The sequence below is a fragment of the Bufo bufo genome, chromosome 8 (assembly GCF_905171765.1).
Source record: "Bufo bufo chromosome 8, aBufBuf1.1, whole genome shotgun sequence".
In the NCBI taxonomy this organism is placed as follows: Eukaryota; Metazoa; Chordata; class Amphibia; order Anura; family Bufonidae; genus Bufo; species Bufo bufo.
In genome coordinates, this window is record NC_053396.1 from 109,633,638 (window position 1) to 109,644,651 (window position 11,014).

The 11,014-nt window shown below is 43.8% G+C and overlaps 1 protein-coding gene across 1 annotated transcript in view; it reads right to left on the reverse strand.

Moving 5' to 3' along the window:
- Positions 1-9,182, reverse strand: part of ZC4H2 (zinc finger C4H2-type containing) — a 29,199-nt gene extending 20,017 nt beyond the window's left edge. Inside the window, exons 1-2 of the mRNA XM_040442669.1 lie at positions 9,023-9,182; positions 1,594-1,765 (exon numbers count right to left, since the gene is read on the reverse strand). Coding sequence (XP_040298603.1) covers positions 1,594-1,765; positions 9,023-9,075 — 225 coding nt within the window. The 5' untranslated portion in view covers positions 9,076-9,182. The remainder of the gene's footprint in view (positions 1-1,593; positions 1,766-9,022) is intronic.
- Between the last annotated feature and the right edge of the window lie 1,832 nt (positions 9,183-11,014).

Genomic DNA, 11,014 nt, shown 5'->3' on the forward strand with positions numbered 1-11,014 from the left:
GAGTAGTGGATGCATGGAATAGCCTTCCTGCAGAAGTGGTAGCTGCAAATACAGTGAAGGAGTTTAAGCATGCATGGGATAGGCATAAGGCCATCCTTCATATAAGATAGGGCCAGGGGCTATCCATAGTATTCAGTATATTGGGCAGACTAGATGGGCCAAATGGTTCTTATCTGCCGAAACATTCTATGTTTCTATAGGTGTAAGTTTTTTGGTAAATAAATTCTATTAATCCATTCACAATGTCATGCTCTTACAGAGGTTTTTCTAAGATTATTGGGCAGTTTCTGCCTATAAGATATTATCACAGATGCTTGGTTTACTTTTGCAGTTCTCAAAACTGAATTTGACTCAGCAGAGATCACATGCCTCTTCTTCACAGCAAAAAATGTTATAACATGAACAGAGTTGAGAAAAATACCTTAATCCTAACTTCTACAAACCTATGAATGCATAATCAACCTAATCAAACTAATATGAAAAGTTGTTATTCTAAAAATCTTCATCTACTTGCATATTATAAGTTATACCAGCAAGAATTAGTCTTTGTGTAGAAAACTATGATTTAAATCAAGCCTTACTGACTAGTGATTTAAATCATTTTGATTTAAATCAAATCCACCCTGCCCCCTCTGTATTAGTATTATTAATAGTAATGGCCCCCTCTTTGTTATCAATATAATGGCCCCCTCTTTGTTATCAATATAATGGCCCCCTCTTTGTTATCAATATAATGGCCCCCTCTTTGTTATCAATATAATGGCCCCCTCTTTGTTATCAATATAATGGCCCCCTCTTTGTTATCAATATAATGGCCCCCTCTTTGTTATCAATATAATGGCCCCCTCTTTGTTATCAATATAATGGCCCCCTCTTTGTTATCAATATAATGGCCCCCTCTTTGTTATCAATATAATGGCCACTCCACTCTTATTAGTATGATGTCCTTGGTCCTCCTCTCTCTGCTCCTCCCCCACCCCCATAGTGCCCCCAGTACATCTGCAATTAGGGTAGGGTACATTAAAAAAATTAAAATAAATACTTACCTCTCTCCATCACAGCTTGTGGCTTCCCGGCACAGGCGGTCACGAACGCCTCACTGTGCCTTCCCGCGCTGCGTCATCTCGCGAGATCTGACACAGGAGGTCCCAGTGAGGTAATCGTGACGAGTCCTGTTTCGCTCTACTGCCTTATAGGCGTCCGGGGCAACGCCAAAGGGAGCTCTGGTAAAGTGGGCTTATATTCATGAACGTTTTTACATTCCTGCAAACTTTTCTTAAAATGCAGGTTTCCTAAAGCGGTCCATAGCTAGGCTCAAAAAGAAATAGAAACCTGTCCATAAAAAGAGGTCACTGGTCTATGTAATATAACATGCATTAAAGTGGGTTTCTATTAGTAGACATTTACGGATCATTCAAGGTTACGTGCCATGCACATGTATGGGTGGCTAACCCGCATTTCTCTTCAGTTTCTAAAGGCACATCCCAGTTTTGTGCAAGTCCCAGCAGTCAGGCCTACATGTATGGATGAAGAGGTCTTCTTTCACAAACCATCAGTGTATGTATGCAGCTATGTATGAAGTAGAGCACATACCACATTGATATCAGCATGTATAAGCCTCAGCTCTTCTACATGAGCCATTTTTTCCTGAAGTAGAAGATCCATTTCTTGCTTATACTCCTTCAGGTGCCTCTCCTCCGACTCCAGAGAGTCAAACTCTGACTTCAAGCGAGCCTTTATCTTCTCCATCTGAAGAGTCTTGTTCCTAAAGAAACAAACAATGCTGCAATTATCCTATGAAAGACCAGGTCTTAATAGATGGATCATAATAAAGTTGCTTCCCACCATAGTCACCTGGATGAAGCCTGAGCTCACACTGGGGAGGATGTATTAAAACTAGCATTTCATAGGCCAATACTAATCTGAAGTGTGTTGGAGCAAAGTGCACCAAATTATTAACAGGTGAATGTCTGTCACATCTTGGGCTAAGGAAATACAATCTATACTTGCTAAGATTTACACTACTTTCCTTATTGTTATTAATCTGTTTTTTGATGGCCCAACGGCCTGGACCAGAAGTCGAGCAGGCACACCGCCACTTCATTCAAAGTCTTTCCCATAGATTTTGAATAGAGGCATGGTGGGCATGCACGACTGCTGCTCCCTTCAAACTTCTCCTCATTGTGGTTGTGCAGCGAGGAGGAATTGGGGTACTCGGCATCCCCATTATAATGATTATGAGGGCCCCTCATCAACTTGACATTTATTACCTATTCTATGGATAGCTGAAAAATTACGACTGTGGGACAACCCTAACCCAGTAAAGGTCTCAAAGGTACACACATCGCCTCCAGCCACAACAAGGTCAAAGAGAAGAATCATACAATCTCAGAGCTGTATTAGTGGCCAGTAGTTTCTCCAAATATTTTATGGCAGAAGGAAAAGATAAAAACATTCTTGATCTTTTCTGGAGGACACTAAAAGAACACAGGTATATAAAAACGCCCATACATAGATCATTGCACTGGGGAAAGCAGGTGCACAATATGAATTTGACTTTCTCTGAATGTTGCAGATCAGACACGTCGATTGGATATGACCCTAGGTCGCCAGTTTGGTATTACTGCTCTAATGAGTGGCCTGGCACAACTGCCAAAAGAGCACCATGGCCATGCTTCCCTTCACCCACAATTAAAGGGGTATAATGAACCCCCTCCCCCCCCAATGCCCGGGCCCCTCATTTAAGTTATATTTAACCTGCTCCCTGGCACCCGCATCGCTCCTGATCTCCCTGCACGGCCACCGCTGCATTTCCCCATCGCAGGGTTCAAAACATCCCGCGACAGGGTGGCGGGTGGATAATCGGTGGACCTCCAATAGCAGGCTGCGACGGAGACGAGCCCCGTTCCCGTATCAAAAGATGCAGCTGCGGCCGTGCGGGGATCAGAAGTGGCGCGGGAGCCGGGGAGCAGGGTAAGTATAACCTATATGAGGGCTCGGGCATTAGGGGGGTCATTATAGGGGTTGGATATCCGCTTTAAACATTTTCACATTTTGGAACCACCGAGACCCCTTGTTGTAAATAAACCCAGTTGGAGAATAAATGAACTAGAGCAGGAATGGTACCGAATACTTGCAGCGTTACACAATGTTGAAGCAGTTCTACCACATGCTGTTACTGTTGGAGAAGACCAAAAGAGCCTGAACATAAATCTGCAGCTGTCCAAACATGCATAGTCCGAGTGTTGACCACACACACAGTACAACCCGTACATGCGGTCTAGTTAGGGTATGTATATTATGGAAGCTAAATGGTATATAAGGCACTGAAGGCAGACTTATGGGGAAGGGGGAGCATCAAGAAGTTGCACATTTTTGCACAAGCACCATTTGCACAATTTTTTTTTCTCCTTTTTGTGTTTCACAGATACCATGTCAGCAGGTTCAGGCTGCTTTAGACACTCTTTGGCTTGGTTGTCATTTGATGTAGACAGCAGCCAGTGACGTGCTGGCGTCTCAGCAAGGAGGCCGTGTTTGATGCCACCTGCAGCCCTATAGCTTATTTTGAAACAGTTTTTTTATGAACATATCTAGAAGGCTTGCTTGCCTTTCTGTGGTTGGGCAGCAGCTCATCAAGCACCTACATCTCCCAGAATGCACTGCAAATCTCTTGTTAACCCCTTCCCCCCTGCATAGATCATAGTCCCTCACATATACAGTAGTCCCAGAGAAAAAGATAGTATACAATGCCTCCACAATTGCCTTCTCTGTCTAGAGAGATATAGCTATATGTTTCTATGAATTTAGAAGTAGGGATGGATGAATGAATGGTGTCTGGGCCACTTCACTATGAGATCACTACGGCACTGAGCTACTAGGAAGAAAGCTAATATGTTAGTCCACCACTGAGCAGGGACACGACCAGACAGGAAAATATAATGTACCCTGTACAGTAAAAAAAAAAAAAAAAAGTATATATATATATATATATATATATATATATATATATATATATATATATATTTTTTTTTTTTTATTGGATGCATATTGCAATAATACTGTCAAGGCAATGCCCAATGCATTGAATAATAATACTTTCCATGGGATAAAACTTTAAAGGTATTTTGTTGAGATAAAACACTGATGGCTATTCTTCATTCATGTGATTGGGAAGGATCAGACCCCACCAATCATATATTGATGGCCTGTCTATCTGAAAGGACAGACTGTTAGGCCCCTTTCACACGGGCGAGTATTCCGCGCGGATGCGATGCGCGAGTTGAACGCATTGCACCCGCACTGAATACCGACCCATTCATTTCTATGGGACTGTGCACATGAGCGGTGATTTTCACGCATCACTTGTGCGTTGCGTGAAAATCGCAGCATGCTCTATATTCTGCGTTTTTCACGAAACGCAGGCCCCATAGAAGTGAATGGGGTTGTGTGAAAATCGGAAGCATCCGCAAGCAGTTGCGGATGCGATGCGATTTTCACGCACGGTTGCTAGGAGACGATCGGGATGGGGACCCGATCATTATTATTTTCCCTTATAACATGGTTATAAGGGAAAATAATAGCATTCTGAATACAGGATGCATAGTAAACATAGTAAAAAAAATTAACTCACCTTAATCCACTTGTTCGCGCAGCCCGGCATCTGTTCGGTCTTTAACTGTGAGCAATAGGACCTTTGATGACGTCACTACGCTCATCACATGATCCATCACCATGGTGACGGACCATGTGATGAACGTAGTGACGTCATCAAAGGTCCTATTCCTCACAGATGAAGACAGAAGAGATGCCGGCTGCGCGAACAAGTGGATTAAGGAGAGTTAAAATATTTATTTATTTATTTTTTTAACCCCTCCAGCCCTATTGTACTATGCATTCTGTATTCAGAATGCTATTATTTTCCCTTATAACCATGTTATAAGGGAAAATAATAATGATTGGATACCCGATCGTCACCTAGCAACCGTGTGTGAAAATCGCATTGCATCCGCACTTGCTTGCGATTTTCACGCAACCCCATTCATTTCTATGGGGCCTGCGTTACGTGAAAAACGCACAAAGAGGAGCATGCTGCGATTTTCACGCAACGCACAAGTGATGCGTGAAAATCACCGCTCATGTGCACAGCCCCATAGAAATGATCGGGTCCGGATTCAGTGCGGGGGCAATGCGTTCACCTCACGCATTGCACCCGCGCGAAAATCTCGCCCATGTGAAAGGGGCCTTAGAGTTTAACTTGAGGAGGACCCTTTTAATGAGGTTTTTCCACATTTATGTAAGGAAAGCATAAGGTTACTGTCACACAGGGTGGAAAATCTACCAAGAACCCACACCAAAATCCATATTTGTTACATGCAGAGGTCATGGATTTGTTGCCAGTTTTACCCTATGCAAAGAAATTTCTGCTGCATGTGGACGGGTGCTGCTAAAGCATAAAAAAGCATTACTCGCACAGATCCTTCACCATTCCGCTGCCAAGTCCATTGGACCACCCCAAAAAATCTGTCTGCAGATGAGGTGCTGGCTTACTTAATATCTGAGTCCTGTCTCAAGGCCTATTTAAAGGGTCAAACATTGACCTATAGGATAGTTGCCCCACATCTGGTGGCCTTGGAGGCAGAGCTTGATAAGAGCTCATTTGCATCCCTTTCTTCCCAGAATCCCAGATGAGCATGCATGGCCGATAAGTCTCCTCACGCCGATTAAGGTGTTCTCTCCCCCAAAGAGTCCTAGTACCCCCCAAATGGAAGAACAAGAAAGCGGAGAGGGGCAGGGGACTGGGCAGCACCGGTACAGGAGCAAGCAGGGAACCTGTGAGGTACATACTGCTATTTGACCACCTTCAGCAATATAGTACATCACTTTTTCTAACAGAAACCCCCTTTAATGATAGAACTCCATTCAAAATACCTGAAAATTAACATTTTATAGGATTTGCTGTGCAGTAAGGTCCTGGATACATTTTGCCACTACTAGGTTATGTGAATATGACCTAATAGGATATATGGGAATTGATGTATAGACGACTATGTAAAATATATGCACATACATAAAACTGAAGGCGATTCCAGCTGACTCTGGTATAGCCATCATAATGGGCAGTGAATACTAATCAGTGAAAGCAGATGCATTGAGGGCCTTCCATTGTCCCGGATGCACTGACTCTTGACTCCCGTAGCAAAGGCTTCCAGCCATTGTCTACGTACAACAGACAATCAGAAGCCAATGAAAAGGGGTGAGTATCCCCTGACTGGCTGCATTGTGACACAAGTGAATATACTCCCCCATTGCTCCAGTCAAGAATTAACCCCTTTAGGCCTCTTTCACACGAGCGTGGCGGATTAGGTCCGGATGTGTTCAGGGTGCGTTCAGTGAAACTCGCACCATTTTGAAAGCAAGTTCAATCAGTTTTGTCTGCGATTGCGTTAAGTTGTTCCGTTTTTTTTCCCCCGAGGGTGCAATGCATTTTGAGGCGTTTTTCACGCTCGTGATAAGAAAAAACTGAAGGTTTACAAACAACATCTCCTAGCAACCATCAGTGAAAAACGCATTGCATCCGCACTTGCTTCCGGATGCAATGCGTTTTTCACTGACGCCCCATTCATTTCTATGGGGTCAGAATATAGAACATGCTGCGTTTATAAAATGCAGAACTGATGCGTGAAATAAACGCTCATGTACACAGACCCATTGAAATGAATGGGTCAGGATTCAGTGCGGGCGCTATGTGTTCACGTCACGCATTGTACTCGCTCGTTTGAAAGGAGCCTTAAGTTGAAGTGACTTAACCCATTAAGTGAATTCTCCCACACATCAATGTATTTTTACTCTTTATAATACATAATGGTATTTAGATACAATAAGGCCTTAGAGGTGAAACTGCACTACTGAAATCGCCCTCAATTAACTGACTATTTGGGCAGATTTATTAAAAGGTCTTGTTTGTTGTCTTTGGCAACCAATCACAGCGCAGCTTTCATTTTCCCTAAGCATTATTAGAAACAAAAGCTGTGCTATGATTGGTTGCTATGGGCAACAAAGGTAGTTTCTCCTACAAAAGGTTTTTAGATGCTTGGCAATTGTGTCTCCCTATTCCTAGAGTATATAGGGGGAGAGTTATTAATCTCCCCATGGTCCTAATTTGTCCTGCAGTGGTGTGAGATCAGTCACAAAAGCTGAAACCACCTCCCACTGTTTTCAATGGACCTCCATACCGCCGTTCATGCGGCCGCTGATTACTTACATGTGGCTTTCCAGATCACACCAAGAACGGCCATGTCTGGAAGCAGATTCTGAATGGACACAATGGGAAACGGCGGTTTAGCTCCATTCAATGGGGCTAAACCAAAAAACCGAAGCAAAAACGGTCAAAATCCACTGTGTGAACCTAGTGTAATAATTGTGACCCATGTCCGATGTGCAGCTTTTTTCTGCTCCACGTGTTATTAAGTGAATTGTGCCACAAAGGTCACACAGCTTGCCTCCTCCTGCGCACTTTTTGGAAAAGTGGCAAAAGTGTCGGAGAAAGCGAAAACCAAATTTGTCAGAAAAATGTCATAAAGACGTAATAAATCTCCCCCATAGTGTACGTTATAATACCGCTTCATTATTGTATAGGAGACGATCACTGATGGTTTTTCACGCCTGGAAACAGGCATAAATGTTGGCGAAAACCATCCTCTGGCTGCAGTGACTTGCACGCCAGGTGCACAGACTGCCGTAGATACGCCTAATTTATGATGAGGTGCACCCTTCCTCATAAATTAGACAAATCTTACAGCAGCGTAGGGGGAATCTGAGACTGGCGTAAAAATCCGGTCTTAGTAAAAGACCTCCAATGATTCTCTAAGAGGACAAAGGATCACAGCGCTGATCCCGCGTTCCCACACAGCAGAAGTGATTGCTGCATGTAAACGCTTTCCGTTTTTAACGCAAGCCCCATTCTCTTCTACGGAGCCAGAACTGCATGAAAAACGCGCAATATAGAACATGCTGGGATTTTTCCTGAACGCAGCAGATATGATGCGTAAACAGACCTATTGAATTCATTCATTGGAATCGGGTTGTTTTTAGCAGGAAGCATCTGGATTTCCGGGAAGACCCATCCAGCTGAATGCGACTGGTTTTCAGTTATCGAAATTTCTGCAACCAAATCCGCAGCATGTGAATGCACCCTTAGGGCTCTTTCCATCCGGATGTGTGTAGTCAACAGATCCGGACTGAATCTTAACCCATTCATTTCAATGGGGCCGTGCACATTGGCCTGTTCACGCATCATCTCTGCGTTAACACAAAAAAAACAACGCAGCGTGTTCTATATTGTGTGTTTTTTCATGCAGCTCTGGCTCCACGGAAGTGACTGGGGCTTGTGTGGAAAAAAAAAAGAAGGCATCTGGATACAATGCGTTTTTCACTGACGGTTGATTTACAGTATTCCGTTTTTCTTCACGCATGCAATCCGAATACAATATGGACAGAAAAAAACTCAAATCGCAGAAAGAAACCTGATGCTTTTTCCCTGAACAGATGCTGACACATCACTGGCATGAAAGAGGCTTTAGACTCATTTTTCAGAAAATGCTCTGAATTAGGCCTGAGAAATCAACATTGATCAAAATAAATAATAAACTAATAAATAAACATATAAATAAAATATTTAAAATAATAAACATTAATGAATAGAAAGTAAATATTCATAAAAAATAAATGCACAAATAACTATAAATAGAAATAATAATGGGAATAAATAGAAATTAATATACATTAATAAGCAGAAAGACATAAACGAAATTAATAAATACATTAATAGATAGTAAATAAATAAAAATAATAATGAATAAATACATGAAATAAAGGAGTAAGCCTGGGCTCAGTGAAGGAGCTGATTGCAGGTACACGATGTCACCTCGGTGCAGGTAGGTGCACACATCACTACCTTACAAGCTCCATTCTGTCCAGTCCTTGTGCAGAGATTAGAAGGAGCAATGCACCTGAGTGTCCTCACCTGATCTCCTTGATGCTCTCCAGCTTGCACATGATCTCCTGCTCGTCGCCCATACTCGGCGCTCTACAACACAACTGTGCTCCGAAACGCAGAAGAAAATCCAGCAAAACAATACAATGGACAGAACTGTGCGCACAGGCTGCGATCCAGCAAGTGACGCTCCCAGGTGCTGCCGGGAAATGCAGTCCGCTCTGACATCTCCCTCCAGTCCGTGCGAACCGGCGGGACTACATCTCCCAGAAGACACCGCGCGGCTCCTCTCCCCCTCACTTCCTGCTGCTGCCTCTCAGCCTTGAGCAGAATGTCCCAGGGTTAATCAATTCGCCTGAGCTAATGATGTGAAGGGGCTGACAGGAGAGGGGGGCGGCGGATCATCATATATTAGTCTTCCTAATGAGTGTGTGTGTGGCCCTGCAGGGGGAGAGTGTTAATGTCTTCCTTCATGCTTCACCGCTCCCTCCATTCATCACTGGCTTATTAATGTAAGGGAAGAAGTGGATGGGCTAATGGTGGAATGGAGGGCACTTCTGGAGAGCAGTCAGTCGTGCGTGTCCTGCAGGGTGTGAAGGTGGCGCCCTCTGTAAGAGAGCGGGTGGAGGTGCACCATGGACCCCTCTCATGTGCTCACAGAGCTGAAGCGCCAGCTCCTCCATTTTCTCCATCCTCTGTACAATTCCTGTTTGCCTCAGAAGTGAGGTTTATTATTAGACTTCACTATTATAGGTTGGCAGTGTATGAATGTGTAATAAGGCACCCGCAGCCTATCATGCCCATACTGTACCCCCAATTGTCCAAAATTATATAGGAAGACATTGTTTTTCTAAATTTCATGGGGTTTCTAAGTGTAAAAGGTTGAACTTGACAGAGCAATGCGTATAGGAGGCCCACCAGTGCCAGTTTATGGTTGTAGGGGGCATGCCAGTGTACTGTGTGCGTGTTCATGCTTATAGGGCAGTGATGGCGAACCTTTTAGAGACCGAGTGCCCAAACTGCAACCCAAAACCTAATTATATATCACAAAGTGCCAACACAGCAATTTACCCTGAATATTACAGTCAGTATAGTCTATCTTGCATGTACTTTATTATTTAGCTATAATATCCTGCCTACATTCAGTGTGCTGCCTGTGCTGTTCATAGTGCGTCCTACGCTGAATGAATTGCAGGAAAAGTCTAAGGCATATTGGTACACCATAGACTTTTTCCAGGGTGCGGGTGCCCACAGAGAGTGCTCTAAGTGCCGCCTCTGGCACCCGTGCCATAGGTTCGCCATCACTGTTATAGGGGTGCCAGGATATGGTGTGCATGTTCATGCTTATAGGGGGTATACATGTGCCAGCGTACAGTGTGCGTGTTCATGCTTGTAGGGGCGTACCAGTGCCAGCGTACAGTGTGCATGTTCATGCTTCTAGGGGGTATACAAGTGCCAGCGTATAGTGTGCGTGTTCATGCTTGTAGGGGCGTACCAGTGCCAGCGTACAGTGTGCATGTTCATGCTTGTAGGTCTGCAAAAAAAAGGGGGTTAGTCAGCACCTCCCAGTGCGCACGTGTGAACGCTGCCATGGCAAAGACCTAGCGGAAAAAAAGAGACAATGCAGCAGCACCCTGCAAATCAGATAAAGTGCAACAATGCCATAGTCACAAAAATAATGATTACAAAAATTATGGTGCTAATGCTACACTTATTTATAAAGTGAGATGCTTGGCCAATGCATTTTGTACAAAACCATCTGAGCCCGTCTGCCGAACGTCAAGGCGATCTCTGTTAGACGGGTCCTAACATTAAATACTACCTGTTATGCACCATAATGACCGCCATAAAATTCAGGGTGTGTTGGACCCACATGCATGTTGGGTCCACTCTGCCTTTTTTCATTTTTTGTGCCATAATGGCCTCCATTATAAGGGATGCAGGTACCAACATGCATGCTGAGCCCACTCTATACCCTTCCTGGTGCTAGACAGCTTCCAATGAATGTAGTGAGAGCAGGCT